The sequence below is a fragment of the Delphinus delphis genome, chromosome 7 (assembly GCF_949987515.2).
Source record: "Delphinus delphis chromosome 7, mDelDel1.2, whole genome shotgun sequence".
Classification (NCBI taxonomy): domain Eukaryota; kingdom Metazoa; phylum Chordata; class Mammalia; order Artiodactyla; family Delphinidae; genus Delphinus; species Delphinus delphis.
The window spans coordinates 44,809,416-44,829,394 of record NC_082689.1 but is presented as its reverse complement, the minus strand read 5'-3'; the positions used below and the strand labels follow the sequence as shown (position 1 = coordinate 44,829,394).

General features: G+C 38.1%; 1 protein-coding gene across 1 annotated transcript in view; it reads left to right on the top strand.

Moving 5' to 3' along the window:
• WDR75 (WD repeat domain 75) overlaps window positions 1-18,146 on the top strand; it is a 44,525-nt gene extending 26,379 nt beyond the window's left edge. Inside the window, exons 13-21 of the mRNA XM_060016452.2 lie at window positions 102-259; window positions 720-900; window positions 1,701-1,795; window positions 2,780-2,875; window positions 3,479-3,648; window positions 4,231-4,290; window positions 7,082-7,231; window positions 14,138-14,229; window positions 14,623-18,146. Of these exons, the coding sequence (XP_059872435.1) occupies window positions 102-259; window positions 720-900; window positions 1,701-1,795; window positions 2,780-2,875; window positions 3,479-3,648; window positions 4,231-4,290; window positions 7,082-7,231; window positions 14,138-14,229; window positions 14,623-14,827 (1,207 nt within the window). The 3' untranslated portion in view covers window positions 14,828-18,146. The remainder of the gene's footprint in view (window positions 1-101; window positions 260-719; window positions 901-1,700; window positions 1,796-2,779; window positions 2,876-3,478; window positions 3,649-4,230; window positions 4,291-7,081; window positions 7,232-14,137; window positions 14,230-14,622) is intronic.
• Window positions 18,147-19,979: the final 1,833 nt, after the last annotated feature.

The following is a 19,979-nucleotide window of genomic DNA, read 5'->3' as shown; positions in this document are numbered from 1 at the left end:
TGCTATTGTAAAATGTGCAATATGTAAGGAATTCTTAATACTTACATGATAGTGTATCATATTGCCCTGGTACAAAAATAAATTGGTTTCCTTCCTACTAGGTTTGTTCTCAATACAAAGGTTAACATGCCACATGAAGACCACATCACAGCTCTCTGTTTCTGTAATGCAGAAAAATCTGAAAACCCCACCTTGGTTACAACAAGTAAAGATGGTCACTTCAAAGTGTGGATATTAACAGATGATTCTGATATATACAGTAAGTTAACTTAAATATAATATGTCTGTATGTAGTGCACAGTTTTAAGAATTGATATATTTATCTCATGAATTGTATCCATTCTGGGAGGACATTTTCTACTTTGTTTAATTCTATAGGATATTGCCCAATTTCAAAAGATTTTAGAGATTACATTTTTACATGCCTTTTCTCCCAAATCTTTACTTATTTTATGACATTCTTGATTAATCATGTACTAGTTATTCCAGTCTGTGAGGGTACAGTAAAAAGGGCTTTTGGAGTAGTCCCTTTACTGTTCCACTAGAGGAAGGTCAAGGTCTCTTGGAAGGGACGCAAATTTCAAATCAGTCAATGATTTGTAACTAAAATTTTGGAGAGGAGGTTTTTTGTTGTGTTTGTTTCTTAATCCATATTTCTTATAAATTCCGTAAAATATTATCTAGCATTTGTAGTATTTCTATGGTCTGTATTTTCACAGAAAAAGCTGTTGGCTGGACCTGTGATTTTGTGGGTAGTTATCACAAATACCAAGCAACTAACTGCTGTTTCTCCGAAGATGGCTCTTTACTAGCAGTTAGTTTTGAGGAAATAGTTACAATATGGGATTCGGAGACATGGGAACTTAAATGTACATTTTGTCAACGAGCTGGGAAAATAAGGTAAGTAAATAATTGGGGGAGTATGAAGTACTGGGTTTCTTTTTTTTAAATTCAAACAAGTCTTTCTACATAGACTTTAGTAATTAATTTATGCTTTCTCCAGAGGTATCCTGTGGGTCAGTGGTGCCAGCAGCTAACCAAAATGATGGGAAGCTAAAAAATACTGGGTTTATGAACCATGTGCATTAGTTTTCATGGTTGTACTACACAATAATAGAAGATATATATAAGCCTCAGTAGATCCAAACAATGTTTATTTTCTCAGTATTTTCATAAAAGCGATGTTATGCTCAAACTTCATTGTTTGTAATAATGGCAAGAGAATGTAACAGTAGTATCTTCCATTTTATTTCCAGTAACTTGGGCATTTGAGGACAGAATGGGAAATGGCTGTTTCTAATTCCCAACATGTCTAATTCTGAATTTACTTTGTAAAACTTTCTTCAGAATTCATATTGCAGATTTTCCTCTTGAGACAAAGAAGCATAAAAAAGAGTTTTTGTTAAATAACTTGGTACGTTTCACATACATTTTCTCTATATGTGTCAATTATTGTACCGTACAGCATATTAGAGAAAAGAATTGGTCATCAAATCTGTTTTCCTAAAGAAACAAAATAGCTAAATAAACCTTTACTGTTGTGCTCCTTACCCTCTTCCCTGCAGAATAATTATGAACAAAAACATACATGTCTATCTAAAACTTTGCATTGCACGAAGCTAGTACTGGGCAGGAAGTCTGCAGTCCTTTGTAACTACGTGTGCTAGAACTGACTTGTTAACTTCCTTGTTTTAATCTAGGCACCTTTGCTTTGGGAGATTGACTTGTTCCAAGTATCTTCTTGGTGCCACTGAAAATGGCATTCTGTGCTGTTGGAATCTGCTCAGTTGTGCATGTAAGATATTCTTTGCTATAAAGTGATGACAAAGCACACAGGAAGTGGACATTAACTAATCTTTGGCATTTTAGGACTTCTGGATGATATCTTCATATCTTTACCCAGAGAATATATAATTTTTTACGTGGTACATTGTACCACCAAACTTTGGAGTGCTATGCCTGTAATAATAGACTTTGATTACAGTTGACCCTTGAGCAATGCGGGCGTTAGGGTTGCCGACCCTCTGCGCAGTCAAAAATTCACTTATAACTTAGAGAGTCAGCCCTCTGTGGAGTCAGCCAACCTTGGATTGAGCAGTTACTGGTAGTACTTGCTATTTTAAAATCCACATGTATGTGGACCCTCACAGTTCAAATCCATGTTATTCAAGGGTCAACTGTATTTATAAGCTGCCTAATTGTCATCAAATCATCTTCCATTATCCTCACCTTTTTCCACTGTCTTCAGTGTATGACTTTGTTGCCCTCCATATTATCCATCCTCATAACAATTTGAGGAAAGTTTCTGATAGTTCATAATGCATATTAACCTGCAGTATTCCTGACAGCATTAAATTTGAATGTAGCCTATCACAATCCTCCTAACAAATGTGAACTTTGTGGCATTTTACTCATTCGAGTATATGTTTGGAAGACATTGTGGTTACTTTGCAATAATGTGTGTGATAACATTTTTTTAAATATTCTCTACAGTGATTCTGGTTAACATTTTGGCCACATTTAGCAGTAGTGGGAAAGCACCAGACAGAAGTTGCACTGCTTTAACTGTTTTTCTGCTTCTTGCCCCTCGTTTTAGTGCAAACTTCCACAGATTATGTCAGTGTGTTCTCCATGTATTATCTGGAATGGTAAAATCCCTCTTCCTAAAAATAATAGAATTGATTGTCTCAATAAATATTGAGTACCTAGTTTAAATAACAAGCTTAAGAAAGCTTTTGGTAAATCTCTTCTTAGAAGTGAATCACTTTTTTTCCCCCAGTGGAGTGGAGTGCAAAATTAAATGTGAGAGTTATGGAACCTGATCCCAATTCAGAGAACATTGCTGCAGTCTCTCAGTCTTCCATGGGTTCAGACTGTAAGTACAGACCATTCTTTGACAGAAGAAGTCTATTACCTAAATTTTCTTTTTAACACCTTTAATATAATTTGATTTAAACTTACCTTCAAATCAGATGTCCATTTGAAGCCATTTGCCTGACCACTGCCCTTCCTTTCTTGAGTTCCAGCTCCAGCACATCCCTCATTTTTCAACATGTCATTTGCTACTCAGCCTTCAAAATGCAAGAGACATTTTGCCTCTTTGAAGCATTCCTAAATCCCCCAAGGAGCTTTTATCATTCCTCTATGATCTTGAAGCTCTTTATACAGATCTCTGTTCTAGTGCTTAAGACAAAATACTGCCATAGTATTTTGGTGTCTGTTTTCTGCAGTTGACCCTGCTCTCAGAAACAGAAATTTTTGTTTCTGTTTTTCATCTTCAAAGCCCTCATTCCTAACCGTCTTGGCACATAGTAAGCATCAAGTAGATATTTGTTGACTCAAAGCCTAAAATAATCATGACCTTATCAATTTATTCAATGGGGTAAGTCCCAGGATGAGTGTGATCTGCCAATCTGAGGCTGAAACTAACCTTTGCAGGCAAAATGTTGTTGTCTGTTTGGTTTTTTTTTTTCTCCAGTGTTTGTGTTTAGACCTAGCGAGCCAAGGCCATTGTATATTCAAAAAAATATCTCCAGAGAGGAAGTCCAGTGGGGAGTGTTTGTTCCACGAGATGTCCCTGAATCATTCACCTCAGAAGCCTACCAGTGGCTGAACAGATCGCAGTTTTACTTCCTAACAAAATCACAGGTAACCATCCACCTCAGAAAAGGCGGTCATCTCTTATGTGTGATTTTCAGTTGCTTTACTATTTGAGAGTAATAGCCCAGGGCAAGTGGAATAGTTTTATTAAAGAATTACTCCTTCTCTCCCCTTCCACTCCCCTGCCAAATCGTCTTATGTGCTCTGTACAGTCATATTACTGGTGGGAGTATATTAGCCCATACCTTTGGGGCTAAGTATTGCTTGCATTCATTCACTCCGTGACACCAAAAAAGATATGACCTAGAAGATAACTAGAATACTTTAAATTGTATTTATTAGAATGGTTCTTTTTTAATTTTAGTATTTGATTTACCATAAAGAAATCAGTGGCTTAAGTTTGACCCATCAGTTGAATTTTATTTCATTACCAATTCTTAAAAATGATCTTTGAGGACAATCTTACAACTGTCACAGCAGTTATTAAATACGTTTTCAATCTTGTATTACTTTTCTGTGAGCAGATATATTTATATCAAGAAGAAAAGTCAACATTATTTTCTAACTTTACCATTTAGATTTGCACTCTACAATTTATATTTTGCATCATTCATTGACCTCTCTTTTCAGAGTTTATTGACATTCAGTACACAGTCTCCAGAAGAGAAACTCACACCAACAAGCAAACAGGTATGTTCTAGTCACCCGTGGTGCAGATCATGCACATTGCCTCCCTGCAAAGATAAAGTTATCTTTTAGAACTCAGCTATGAGAAAAATGTTTTACCTGCCCTAAAGTGGAATTAAAATTACATACTTAGAAACTACTTGCTTTGTTTGATGTGATAGTGCTCTTTGAAAATGTAGTCTCAATTTGTAACATCAGTAATATATGCTTGTGATTTAAAGAATCAAATAGTTCTACAAGACTTCTTGGGGAAAACTTGAACATCACCACCACTGCCGTTACCCACAAAGATACTCTCAACTCTTTGAGTTGAAGTTTTTATTTACCTCCATATCTCTAAGAAACATGTTTATATTGCTAATTCCGGATTTTTTAGGTCTAGGTATTATTTGTTAACTCTGATCTATTGAAGTTTCTTTCACACCACTCCCGCCATATACATAACATACCCCCACATATTTTCTGTCGCCTAATTTTTCCAGTATAGATAAATTGGTCAGGTCACTGTTCATCCTTAAACATGTAAACACAATTCATAGCTGAGCCACATAGTAATAAACAGGTTGTTTTTCCTTTTGTGACCAACTTCTTTTCTCTGGAGTTAATGATTGCCTTCTTTTTTCATTTGCTCAGTTTCCTATTTACTTCTCACCTAATTCACCCCTAATCTCTACCCTGTAAGTCCTCTCTCATTATTTTCAGACATATTAGGTATTCTTTCGAGTCTTGAAGAAATATTTTCAAGAGCCTCTGACCTTCTTTCTGAACTGATTGCCCTGTAAACCTGCTGCACAGTAATCATCTTAGGATCTACATTTGCTACCATTCTGGGGGTTTATCCACATCTACTGTAATAGATCCTGTAGTTTTTCTCCTTCTTTGGTCACTCCCTTGCTTTGGTAAAGCACATCCTATTGGTGCATGGGAAGTAAATTTAAGACATTGCATGTTTGGACATGCTTCTATTCTCTCCCATTGGATTGGTTGGTTGCGTAGAGTTCTAGGTTGAAAATCATTTTGTCTTAGAACTTTGAAGATACTGTCTTATACTTTATCTGTATCCTGACTTGTTTATTTTTCTCTGAAAATTCATTGAATTCGTTTAACATTTTTTTGTTGATCATTACTGTATGTTCTAGACATTTGGGATATATCAGTGAGCAAAAGAGTCAGGTCTCTAAACTAGTGGTGTTTATAGTCTAACAGGAAGGCACAGATAATAAACATCAAGTAAGTAAAATATATAGTATTTTAGAAGGCAATAAGAATTATGGGAGGAGGAATGGTGGGAAAGGGAATGTGGAGTGCAGTTTGCCTTTTTAAATAAAGCAGTCAAAACAGGCTTCAATGAAAAGACTTTGACTTTTCCTCTGAGTTAAATGTAGAGCCCCCTTCGAGGGTTTTAATCAAAAAACTGTCTAAGAAGAAGAATTAATTCTTTCTTTGCCTTCATTTTCTCTAGAACTGCTATTTTTTACTGCTGGACCTTCTAGAATGGTGCTCTCTAATATTCTTATTTTTTCTCTTGTTTTCTTCCTGTTGTCTGAGAGGTTTCCTCCTCTTTTCATCTGATCCTCTATTTTTTTTCTCTCTCTTAACATGGTTCATTTCCATTAGGTTTTTATTTCCAATCTGTTTTGGAGATTTTCATCAAAGTCTCATGACTCTTGGCTATCTGCTCTTATTTAAAAGTGAGCAAAATCACCATTTGGAGGTTTTCTACCTAGGTGGAACTTGACCTCTGGCCTCCACTATCTGCCTGAGCTATTATGAGAAAATCTCCAAAAGTCATTATTTTTAGGACTTTTTCTCTTAGATTGGTCAAATTGTCCAGATAAAATTCTTCCAAATTCTTGCCTAAAAGATGTCAACCTGGCTGCCAGTGTTCTGAGAAGCACCCTCTATGGAACACAACTGCCTTCAGCTGTGCGGGCACCTCCGCCCCGCCACACACCAAGCCATCCTTTCTAAAGACACACTTTATTTCGCTCTTCAAGGAACATACTGCCAGCCCTCTGCTGGGGCTGAGGAGGAGATCTGGAAACCTGAATGCTCTCTAAATAGACCTTCAACCAGGCTAACTGGTTTCTTTCTTTTTTTTTTTAGCCTTTTACAGAGGAGGTACTGTTACTATTAGTACAAATTCTTGAGTGTTTGCGGGATTCTGCAGTATAAATGGGGATGCTTTTAGCTTTCTTCACCACCAGCTTAGAATCCTGCTTTCTCAGGTCTACTAAGTTAGCTACCACCATTCAAACTACTTTTCACTTTCCACATCACACAGTGTCTTTAGTACTGTGGATTTATGCTCTTTTGAAAACCCGTTTGCTGCCATTTTTGTAGGATTGGGGGCCTAAGTAGTGGTGGATGCACATTTTGTTCTGTCATCGAAGTGTCTGCTGTTAGCTTTTCACATAGTAAATTGACTGCCCTCGGTTGCTTTACCTGTGAAATGAAAGAATCATACTAGATAATTTCTATAGTTCCTTCCATCGGACATGTTATGACTGTGATACTTCTTTTTTTTTTTTTTTGTGGTACGCGGGCCTCTCACTGTTGTGGCCTCTCCTGTTGCGGAGCACAGGCTCTGGACGTGCCAGCTCAGCGGCCATGGCTCACAGGCGCAGCCGCTCCGTGACATGTGGGATCTTCCCGGACCGGGGCACGAACCCATGTCCCCTGCATCGTCAGGCGGACTCTCAACCACTGCGCCACCAATACTTCTTATTGCCTCAAAGGCAGTTCCTCTTCTTTAGTGAAGTAATTTATTTCCCTTTGTCTTAAATCCTTACAGCTATTAGCAGAAGAAACTCTTCCAACAACCCCATTTTATTTCATATTGGGAAAGCACAGGCAGCAACAGCAGGATGACAAGTTAAATGAAGCTTTGGAGAATGAACTGATACAACTACCCTTAACAGAAAACATACCTGCAATTAGTGAGGTAAGTAATTATTAATTACTTATTAGTGTGAAACATAAGTTTATTATAATACTAATAGTGTAAATTAATTGCTTATACCAATATGAAATGGGTTATACGCAATAAAGTTCCTTAAGTTAGAGTTTATTTATACAGTCAATCTGTAACAACTAATTTTTAAATAATCATTTATACACTGTGCAATTTTTTTTTGAATTTTTGGATTTTATTTTTTTATACAGCAGGTTCTTATTATCTATTTTATACATATTAGTGTATACATGTCAATCCCAATCTCCCAGTTAATACCACCACCACCACCACCACCACCCTCTGCCACGTTCCCCCCTTGGTTTCCATACCTTTGTTCTCTACACCTGTGTCTCTATCTCTGCCCTGCAAACCAGTTCCTGTAGCATTCCTCTAGGTTCCACATACATGTGTTAATATACGATATTTGTTTTTCTCTTTCTGACTTACTTCACTCTGTATGACAGTCTCTAGGTCCATCCACGTCTCTACAGATGATCCAATTTTGTTCCTTTTTATGGCTGAGTAATGTTCCATTGTATATTTGTACCACATCTTTATCCATTCGTCTGTCGACGGGCATTTAGGTTACTTCCATGACCTGGCTTTAGTAAATAGTGCTGCAATGCACATTGGGGTGCATGTGTCTTTTTGAATTATGGTTTTCTCTGGGTATATACCCAGTAGTGGGATTGCTGGGTTATACGGTAGTTCAATGTTTAGTTTTTGAAGGAGCCTCCATGCTGTTCTCCATAGTGGCTGTATCAATTTACATTTCCACCAACAGTGCAAGAGTGTTCCCTTTTCTCCACACCCTCTCCGGCATTTATTGTCTGTAGATTTTCTTATGATGCCCATTCTAACTGGTGTGAGGTGATACCTCATTGTAGTTTTGATTTGCATTTCTCTAATAATTAGTGATGTTGAGCAGCTTTTCGCGTGCTTCTTGGCCATCTGTATGTCTTCTTTGGAGAAATGTTTATTTAGGTCTTCTGCCCATTTTTGCATTGGGTTGTTTGTTTTTTTAATATTGAGCTGCATGAGCTGTTTATATATTTTGGAGATTAATCCTTTGTCCATTGATTCGTTTGCAAATATTTCCTCCCATTCTGAGGGTTGTCTTTTTGTGTTGTTTGTAGTTTCCTTTGCTTTGCAAAAGCTTGTAAGTTTCATTAGGTCCCATTTGTTTATTTTTGGTCTCATTTCCATTACTCTAGGAGGTGGATCAAAAAAAGGTCTTGCTGTGATTATGTCAAAGAGTGTTCTTCCTGTGTTTTCCTCTAAGAGTTGTATAGTGTCCGGTCATATTTAGGTCTCTAATCTGTTTTGAGTTTATTTTTGTGTATGGTGTTAGGGAGTGTTCTAATTTCATTCTTTTATGTGTCCAGTTTTCCCAGCAACACTTATTGAAGAGGCTGTCTTTTCTCCATTGTATATCCTTGCCTCCTGTGTCATAGATTAGTTGACCATGGGTGCGTGGGTTTATCTCTGGGCTTTCTATCCTGTTCCATTGATCCATATTTCTGTTTTTGTGCCAGTACCATATTTTCTTGATTACTATAGCTTTGTAGTGTAGTCTGAAGTCAGGGAGTCTGATTCCTCCAGCTCCATTATTTTCCCTTAAGACTGCTTTGGCTATTCGGGGTCTTTTGTGTCTCCATACAAATTTTCATGTATTTTGTTCTGGTTCTGTAAAAAAAAAGCCATTGGTAATTTGATAGGGATTGCATTGAATCTGAAGATTGCTTTGGGTAGTATTGTCATTTTCACAATACTGATTCTTCCAATCCAAGAACATGGTATATCTCTCTATCTGTTTGTGTCATCTTTGATTTCTTTCATCAGTGTCTTATAGTTTTCTGAGTACAGGTCTTTTACCTCCTTAGGTAGCTTTATTCCTAAGTATTTTATTCTTTTCGTTGCAATGGTGAATGGGATTGTTTCCTTAATTTCTCTTTCTGATCTTTCGTTGTTGGTGTATAGGAATGCAAGAGATTTCTGTGCATTAATTTTGTATCCTGCAACTTTACCAGATTCATTGATTAGCTCTAGTAGTTTTCTGGTGTTATCTTTAGAATTCTCTATGTATAGTATCATGTCATCTACAGACAGTGACGGTTTTACTTCTTCTTCTCCAGTTTTGATTCCTTTTATTTCTTTTTCTTCTCTGATTGCTGTGGCTAGGACTTCCAAAACTATGTTGAATAATAGTAGCAAGAGTGGACATCCTTGTCTTGTCCCTGATCTTAGAAGAAATGCTTTCAGTTTTTCACCCTTGAGAATGATGTTTGCTATGGGTTTGTCGTATATGGCCTTTATTATGTTGAGGTAGGTTCCCTCTGTGCCCACTTTCTGGAGAGTTTTTATCATAAATGGGTGTGGAATTTTGTCAAAAGCTTTTTCTGCGTCTATTGAGATGATCATACGGTTTTTCTTCTTCGGTTTGTTAATATGGTATATCATATTGGTTGATTTGCATATATTGAAGAATCCTTGCATCCCTGGGATAAATCCCACTTGATCATGCTGTATGATCCTTTTAATGTGTTGTTGGATTCTGTTTGCTAGTATTTTGTTAAGGATTTTTGCATTTATATTTATCAGTGATATTGGTCTGTAATTTTCTTTTTTTTGTAGTATCTTTGGTTTTGGTATTAGGGTGATGGTGGCCTCATAGAATGAATTTGAGAGTGTTCCTTCCTCTGCAATTTTTTGGAAGAGTTTGAGAAGGATGGGTGTTAGCTTAGCTCCTCTCTAAATGTGTGATAGAATTCACCTGTGAAGCCATCTAGTCCTGGACTTTTGTTTGTTGGAAGATTTTTAATCACAGTTTCAATTTCATTACTTAAGATTGGTCTGTTCATATTTTCTGTTTCTTCCTGATTCAATCTTGGAAGGTTATACCTTTCTAAGAATTTGTCCATTTCTTCCAGGTTGTCCATTTTGTTGGCATAGACTTGCTTGTAGTAGCCTCTTATGATGCTTTGTATTCCTGCAGTGTCTGTTGTAATTTCTCCTTTTTCATTTCTAATTTTATTGATTTGAGTCCTCTCCCTCTTTTACTTTTTCTTTCTTCCTTTTTTTTTTTTTTTGGTCAGCTTTGCTTGTGGTTCAAGAGATTCTGCAGACGACAGTCACTGTGGCCAGTGACAACAGTGATGCCGTGTGTGTGTATGCGAGTATAAGCATCCCTCAGAACGTGAGCTGCCATACTTGACTCTATGTTGGAATCTCGCAAGGAGTTTTTAAAAATAAGGAAAAATTTTTTTTTATGAAAAAGCCTTGGCTGCACTCTAGACCAATCAAATCAGAATCCCTGGAGTGGGACCCATGAATTGGTATTTTTAAAAACCTTTTTCTTGACGAGTCTGGCTAAAGGTTTATCAATTTTATCTTCTCAAAGAACCAGCTTTTAGTTTTATTGATCTCTGCTATTGTTTTCTTTGTTTCTATTTCATTTATTTCTGCTATGATCTTTATGATTTATTAGCTTCTACTAACTTTGGGTTTTGTTTGTTCTTCTTTCTCTAGTTCCTTTAGGTGTAAGGTTATATTGTTTATTTGAGATTTTTCTTGTTTCTTGAGGTAGGCTTGTATTGCTATAAACTTCCCTCTTAGAACTGCTTTTGCTGCACCCCATAGGTTTTGGATTGTCATGTTTTTGTTGTCATTTGTCTCCAGGTATTTTTTAATTTCCTCTTTGATTTCTTCAGTGTTCTCTTGGTAACGTATTGTTTAGCCTCCATGTGTTTGCGTTTTTTACGTCTTTTTGCCTGTAATTGATTTCTAATCTCATAGCATTGTGGTCGGAAAAGATGCTTGATATGATTTCAGTTTTCTTAAATTTACTGGGGCTTGATTTGTGACCCAAGATGTAATCTACCCTGGAGAATGTTCCGTGTGCACTTGAGAAGAAGGTGTAATCTGCTGTTTTTGGATGGCATGTCCTATAAATAACAAATCTCTCTGGTCTGTTGTGTCATTTAAAGCTGTGTTTCCTTATTAATTTTCTGTCTGGATGATCTGTCCATTGGTGTAAGTGAGGTGTTACAGTCCCCCACTATTACTGTGTTACTGTCGATTTCCTCTTTTATAGCCGTTAGCAGTTGCCTTCTGTATTGAGGTGCTCCTATGTTGGGTGCATATATAATTGTTATATCTTCTTCTTGGATTGATCCCTTGATCATTATGTTGTGTCCTTCTTTGTCTCTTGTAACATTCTTTATTTTAAAGTCTATTTTATCTGATATGAGTATTGCTACTCCAGCTTTCTTGTGATTTCCATTTGCATGGAATATCATTTTCCAACCCCTTCACTTTCAGTCTGTATGTGTCCCTAGGTCTGAAGTGGGTCTCTTGTAGACAGCATATATATGGGTCTTGTTTTTGTATCCATTCAGCAAGCCTGTGTCTTTTGGTCGGAGCATTTAATCCATTCACATTTAAGGTAATACCAGTATGTATGTTCCTGTGACCATTTTCTTAACTGTTACAGGTTTGTTTCTGTAGGTCCTTTTCTTCCCTTGTGTTTCCCACTTAGAGAAGTTCCTTTAGCATTTGTTGTAGAGCTGGTTTGGTGGTGCTGAATTCTCTTAGCTTTTGCTTGTCTGTAAACCTTTTGATTTCTCCATCGAATCTGAATGAGATCCTTGCTGGGTAGAGTAATCTTGGTTGTAGGTTCTTCCTTTTCATCACTTTAAATATATCATGCCACTCCCTTCTGGCTTGTAGAGTTTCTGCTGAGAAATCAGCTGTTAACCTTATGGGAGTTCCCTTGTATGTTATTTGTCATTTTATCCTTGTTGCTTTCAATAATTTTTCTTTGTCTTTAATTTTTGTCAATTTGATTACTATGTGTCTCAGCATGTTTCTCCTTGGGTTTATCCTGTATGGGACTCTCTGCACTTCCTGGACTTGGGTGGCTATTTCCTTTCCCATGTGAGGGAAGTTTTCAACTCTGATCCCTTCAGGTATTTTCTCGGGTCCTTTCTCTCTCTCTCCTCCTTCTGGGACCCCTATAATGCGAATGTTGTTGCGTTTAATGTTGTCCCAGAGCTCTCTTAGGCTGTCTTCGTTTCTTTTCATTCTTTCTTCTTTATTCTGTTCCCTGGTAGTGAATTCCACCATTCTGTCTTCCAGGTCACTTATCCGTTCTTCTGCCTCAGTTATTCTGCTATCGATTCCTTCTAGTGTAGTTTTCATTTCAGTTATTGTATTGTTCATCTCTGTTTGTTTGTTCTTTAATTCTTCTAGGTGTTTGCTCTTTAGTTTTTCTAGGTCTTTGCTAAACATTTCTTGCATCTTCTCGATCTTTGCCTGTATTCTTTTTCTGAGGTCCTGGATCATATTCACTATCATTAATTATATTCACTGTCATTATTCTGAATTCTTTTTCTGGAAGGTTGCCTATCTCCACTTCATTTAGTTTTTCTGGAGTTTTGTTCCTTCATCTGGTACAAAGTCCTGTGTCTTTTAATTTTGTCTGTCTTTCTATGAATGTGGTTTTTGTTTCACAGGCTGCAGAATTGTAGTTCTTGCTTCTGCTGTCTGCCCTCTGGTGGATGAGGCTATCTAAGAGGCTTGTGCAAGCTTCCTGCTGGGAGGGAATGATGGTGGGTGGAGCTGGGTGTTGCTATGGTGGGCAGAGCTTGGTAAAACTTTAATTTGCTTGTTGGTTGTTTGGCCTGAGGCGACCCAGCACTGGAGCATACCGGGCTCTTTGGTGGGGCTAATGGCAGGCTCTGGGAGGGCTCACACCAAGGAGTACTTCCCAGAACTTCTGCTGCCAGTGTCCTTGTCCCCACGGTGAGCCACAGCCACCCCCCACCTCTGTAGGAGACCCTCCAACACTAGCAGATAGGCCTGGTTCAGTCTCCAGTGGGTTAGGAGACTAACCACTGGTCCTTCCCCTGGGTCCTGATGCACACACTACTTTGTGTGTGCCCTCCAAGAGTGGAGTCTCTGTTCCCCCAGTTCTGTGGAAGTTCTGCAATCAAATCCCACTAGCCTTCAAAGTCTGATTTTCTAGGAATTCCTCCTCCTGTTGCTGGACCCCCAGGTTGGGAAGCCTGACATGGGGCTCAGAACCTTTTGCAGTGGGTGGACTTCTGTGGTATAAGTGTTCTCCAGTTTGTAGTCATCCACCCAGCAGTTACTGGATTTGATTTGATTTTGATTGCGCCCTTCCTACCATCTCATTGCAGCTTCTCCTTTGTCTTTGGATGTGGGATATCTTTTTTGGTGAGTTCCAGTGTCTCCCTGTCGATGACTGTTCAGCAGTTAGTTGTGATTCCGGTGTTCTCACAAGAGGGAGTGAGCACACATCTTTCTACTCCAGCACGTTGAACCAGTGTATATACTGTGCAACTTTAATTCCCGAATTAAATGGCCTAAAACTTACAATTTCTGATTATTGTAGCCTGACATGGGTTTATTTGCATAAAAGTAGGGAGTTCTTTTTTTAATCTATTTTTTTAATTATTAATTTTATTTATTTATCGGCTGCGTTTGGGTCTTTGTTGTTGCGTGCGTGCTTTCTCTAGTTGCGGCGAGCGGGGGCCACTCTTCGTTGCAGTGTGCAGGCTTCTCATTGAGGTGGCTTCTCTTGTTTCAGAGCACAGACTCTAGGTGCACGGGCTTCAGTAGTTGTGGCACGCAGGCTCAGTAGTTGTGGTGCCTGGGTTTAGTTGCTCTGTGGCATGTGGGATCTTCCCAGACCAGGGCTCAAACCCATGTCCCCCTGCATTGGCAGGCAGATTCTTAACCACTGCACCACCAGGGAGCCCCAAAAGTAGGGAGTTCTTCGGTTTGGTTTTTCTGTGGGGAGAGCCTACTGTTGATGAAAGCCTTGGCATTTCATCTTTTTAAATGAAACCCTGTTTTTCTGTTTTACTGTAGCTTCTTCACACTCCAGCCCATGTACTGCCATCTGCTTCTTTCCTGTGCTCCATGTTTGTAAATTCATTGCTGCTGTCTAAGGAGACTAAGAGGTAAGGCAGTTCATAAGATATGTTTAGATACTGTTTTGAGAAACAGGATGGTTTGTGTTATCCTTGATTAGAATATTCTTTCCCTGTGTTTCTCTTTATTTCAGCTTTGACCTATAGTTAAAGGATATAGGATTACTAAGTCAAATAAATAAAATTCATTGAAACTAAATATCAGAGATCTTTCGTGGTAATGTTTTAAGGGTTTCAAAATTTCATGTTTTATAAATTTACCTGTTGTTTTATAATAATCCATAATTTTTAAAGTGTATTCAGTAACAAGAATTTTCATTTATTTTGTTCATGATTGTTTTTTCATAGATACCTTAAATTGGAAAGTTATTGTTTAGAAATATTTTTTAATAGTAATTGTATTTTATTCTGTTATTGTTAAAGTGCTGAAGAAATTCCTGATGATGTCAGTATGGAAGAAGAAAAAGAAAGTGTTGATTCAGATGAAGAAAATAACTTCACTGAAGAGGTCCAGGATACAAATAACACAGATTTGGGAAAAGACATTATACATCAGTTGTCAAAATCTGAAGAAAAGGAACTGAGAAAATTTAGGAAAGTAGACTACAGCTGGATGACTGCTCTTTAAGCCTTGGAGAATAGGGAGAGGGTTTTACACTTTGTGTTTTTTTGTGGGGTTTTGTGGGGTTTTTTTTGTTTGTTTTTGTTGTATGTTGCTATTCCAGAATTCTATTTTAATGTTATTTGTTCATAAAATGTTAAATATTAACAGGCTCTACTTTTTAAATGACTGGTAATATTAAGCTATATTTGCATCATGTTTTAGTTGCTATATACATCATCTCTTTTCACTTATCAGCCCTATAGAGTAGCTAGATATTTTCTTCACAGGTGCTATAGCAGAGCTGGGACTTGAATTTGTACAGCATAAGTCCCCCTGTCTGCAATTCGGAGATAGATAGATACAAAAAGTCAAAAGGTTTTGTTGATGATGTTAAGAAGTTCAAAATTCATTTGGTGGCCAAATATGACCTGAACTGATATGAGGTTCTCTGTAGTCTTGTTTAATCCCTCTTAGAGTATTTCTCTTCTCATAGAGAAATTTAGAGAAATGATTTGATTATGGTGGTATTTCACAGACCCCACTGAGGATTTTATATAATATGAGCTGCCTGAAATCTGAAAAACTCTACATTCACATCATCTGGTCACATATCTTTCGGGTAAGGTCTTGTCTACTATACTTGTAAATACAATTTTCATGACAGCCTTGGCAGATAAGAAGAGCTGGTATTACTCTGTCAGTGTTATGCCTGTTTATACTGAGTCAAATAACAACTACTTTTTAAGCACAGTCCCATTGCTAGTAGAAAAGAATGCAAGACTCCTGTATTACCTTAAAGTAGTGAAATTTCTACATTTTAACCACTTAGCATTTAGAGTTTTCCAGTTCCATGATACACTTCCATAAAATTTATATTTAAAAAGTTAATGCAAAAACAAGTGTACACATCACAAAAGCACATCTCAGGGAATGTTCACAAAATTGCTGTAAGTGGCTTTTTAAGTATGTCTGAGTCAGTATCCAAGTAAGATCTATACATTTCATTTAAATAGCTAGATTGAGATATAGATAACTCACAAACTATGCAGTTCACCCATTTAAAGTATACAGGTCAGCAGTTTTTAGTATATTCAGAGTTGCACACCATCACCACAGTCAATTTTAGAACATTTTCATCACCCCACAACTCAACCCATTGCCAGTCACTCCCCATTACTCCCAGTCTGCCCCACCCCACACGCAACCACTAATATGTCTGTCTCTATAAATTTGCCTAGTCTGCATATTGCATAAAAATAGAATCATATAATATGTGGGCTTTGTGACTGGTTTCTTTTCACTTAGCATTCATTCTGCAGCATGTATCAGTACTTCATTTCTTTTTATTATTTTCATTTCACCTGTTTATATACCTAGGAGCAGAACTACTGAGTCCCTTGGTAACTCTATGGTTAACTTTTTGAAGAATCACAGAACTGTTTTACAAATCAGCTTCACCATTTTACATTATTTACATTATGTGGGATATAAATTGTTCCACAGTCTGATCCATTAAATTTTGGTCCCTTTGCAGGGTTAGTTTTTGAGGCCAGTGTTTGAGGTTCCTGGGAGGACTCTTTAGCTGTCTCTTTTCCTGGTTCTTTTTGGTAAATTAGCTGGCATATGGATTAGCTTGTTGCTCTCATGGAGCTACTAGCTTCCCCTTAATTGCTTACCACCAAAATCTCCATTGTTTTCAAGAATACCTTAGGCTTGAACTTCACTCTATTTCAGATAACGTCAGAACTCTCTATTCTTATGGACTGTCTCGCCCCTGGGCAAAATCTCTCACCCACTGCTCCAAAAAGGGGGGGTAGGGGGGATAAGGCACAGTGGACCCTCTCAGAGTGTCAGAGACACCCCTCTGCTTCACAAACAGTGGAGAAAATAACCTCTGGTCTTTGTATCTCCTGACGTGGAACCTCTGCCCTAACCAGCTGGGGCAAGGACAGCCAGGTGACCAGTGTTCTCAGACTGGGGAGTGGGGCTGACATAAATTAATCATTTTGCCACGTTCAGACACTGACATGGTACCTGCAAGTTTATTTTTTGCAGTTATGTATGCAAGGTTTCATACTTTCAAATCAAATTACTTAAATTTGGAGCTTTTTAAAATGATTATTCCATAATCTGAATCATTACTTTATAAGTGTGGGTTTTTCTAAGGAGTTGATCTCTCACACTAAAACATGACAACCTTGTTATTATTCTAATTTTTTCTCCAATACTAAAAATATAAAAATTTTTCCAAAGACAACTATACAGATAAAAGGGTAATAGCCACTCTGTTCCTTCAAATCTGAACTTATGTCCAGCAGATCTGTACTGCCATCCCTCAGCTTCTTTCCCACAGAAAACTGGTCCCATCATAGTAAGCAAACCCATAAAGATTATTCACCTTCTAGCCTCCCTTGTTTATCTGATTTACCTGTCAAGGCACAGACTCACTACTTGCTCTCACAAGTGCAGCCTGTACTTCTGGACGCAGACAATCTCAGCCTTACTGCAGGTGGACCACATGTTAACCACCTACCATGTCTGCGTATCTATGTCAGATATTTACCCCAGTTTGACAAATGAGGAAAACTGGATCCATAGAGAGCGAGTAATTGGTATCTAAGTCACTGGGTTCTCAAGAAGTGGGGCTAAGACAGGAGCCCCTCCCTCTCCCATCAAATACGAAGTCCTGTGCTCTTTATAGAATAGCACATTGTCTCCCAGACACTTAAAACAACTAGTTAGCATTACGAAGGCATCTATAACTGGGGAGGAATTGTGATTAAAAAGAAAAAAATTTTTAAAAATGAACAGCCCAGGTTTAGAGCTGGTCTCAGCTGCAGACAAGAGCTAGCTAGCTCTGTGACCTGGCTAAAGTCCTATAATCTGCCTGAGCTTCAGCCCCCTCATCTGTAAAATGAAGTGCTCCCTCCCTATGTTAATGGTTTTGACTGTCTGACTAGTACTGTTATGTTCCAAAATAGGAAAAGTGCATGAAATTTGGATATTGTATGAGATTGTGCACTTGATTATATGCAGAATTTTAATGAAAAATCTAGGCTAATTAAATGGCTGCATATTAATTAATTAGAATAGGCTCATTGTTAATGTGCTGAAGCAATTCCTCTGGTTTTTTTCCCTTATCACAGACTAGCACTTAGTATAGAAATATAGAATATGTTGTAATATGTATAATGTGTCTTAAATAATTTCAGGTCTTTGTACTATGACTATAATGGAGCCTTTAAAAGAAATCTATTAGGTTAAACATAACCATTTGGTTAAAGTTGTTGAAGTCTTGTAAATGGCACTGATTTTTCCGTGAGGCTGCTTTATCTGAACTACTGGAAATTGCGCTTTCCTCCGTCAGCTTCTTGTGTGCTTCTTGATAGCCGTGAAAATGGCAAAATTATCTTACAACATCAGAGTGAAGGTTCTGTATCACCACACAATCCTAAATGAAATGATAGGGCCCCAGGAAGGATATATGATCCCAGGAAGATTATTTATCATTGAGATTAAAGAGAAATAGAAATGGAAGTAACTGGGACTTGGTAGTATACCATGCAGGGGGGAATGTGAATGGAATACAAGCCACCAGAGAGATGCAGATGCAATGATTACATTGTTCAAATTACTTTTGTTTTTCTAAAAGCATGAGCAAAACCACAATCTGAGTTACAGTTCATCTAAGCTGCATAATTAGACAGAATGATCTCTTCTAGCTCCGATACTCTGACCACAAAACCAAGATGCCAGACTGGTGTATTATAGCCCCACTCCCACCTCATGCCCCAAAACACCAAGGATCTGGTCTTGCAAGTACTAATTTGTGGTACCTGTATGTAAACATGTAAAGATACATCTATCTTAGTTTCCCATCTTCAGGCATGACATATCTCTGGCTTGGAAACTCCTCTGGAGATCAGAGCACTTAGTTCACAAAAGAAAAAACCAGACATGAAAGCACGCACACCAGTTCCTCCCATTGTTTTGTTGAGTTCTGATAATCCTTGTTAAATGGTTGCCTATTTTAACGGAAGGATGAATATAAGTGCTCTGAAAACAAGCACTTTAAATGCAAATATTGATGTTATATTCTAGACCACGTAGAAAGGCAAATTTAAACTTCTTGTTCCCTCAGAAATGCTTGTCTGCAGTTGTAAAATTTGAGTCCCTTAGCCCAGCTTTATTTGGTGAGCAGTGTTCCATACCAGAAAGACTGCTGGTCTAGGAGCCAGAAGACCACTAATTCCAGCTCTGCCTCTTGCTAGGTTTGTGCTTGTATTAAGTTTATTTGAGGCCTTAATTTTTTTTATCTCTAAAATAATAGGGCTATGTTTCCTTAGATGGTCCTCCAAAGCCCATTCTTGACTCTCAAATTGTGATTTTCCAAAATGCCCAGAATTCTATTAGCCCTACTCAAAAAATATATGTGGGGCTTTGCTACTTCACAACTTCCACTGGTGCTGGAGAGAAGAGGAAACAATAGTTTAACAAGATTTCATTTCCAGGGACTTCCCTGGTGGTGCAGTGGTTAAGAATCCACCTGCCAATGCAGGGGACACGGGTTCGAGCCCTGGTCCGGGAAGATCCCACATGCTGCGGAGCAACTAAGCCCGTGTGCCACAACTACTGAGCCTGTGCTCTAGAGCCCGCAAGCCACAGCTACTGAGCCCGTGCACCACAACTACTGAAGCCCACACAGCTAGAGCCCATGCTCTGCAACAAGAGAAGCCACCACAATGAGAAGCCCGCCCACTGCAACGAAGAGTAGACCCCACTCACCACAACTAGAGAAAGCCTGCGCCCAGCAGTGAAGACCCAACGCTGCTAAAAATAAATCATTATAAAGAAAAAAAAGATTTCATCTCTGAATAAGAGATCTGCACCTACTTATTCTCGAGATGCCCTTGGTCTAAATCTGCAGACTTTACCCAAGAGAACAGATTAGAAACAGAGCTCCTCATCAGCACCTTCCCCAGAAAATACAAACAAAAGCCAAAAAAAAAAAAAAAATGGAATGAAAGAACAAGCAGGCTGTGTGACACACAAGAGGCACTCACATTTGTTGAATGAAACCATAAAGAAGGTAAGAGGAAATAGGTTTACACATACAGGTTTTTACTTAAATTCAAAGTCAAGGTGAAATAAAGAGCCAAAGATGCCCTATTTAATC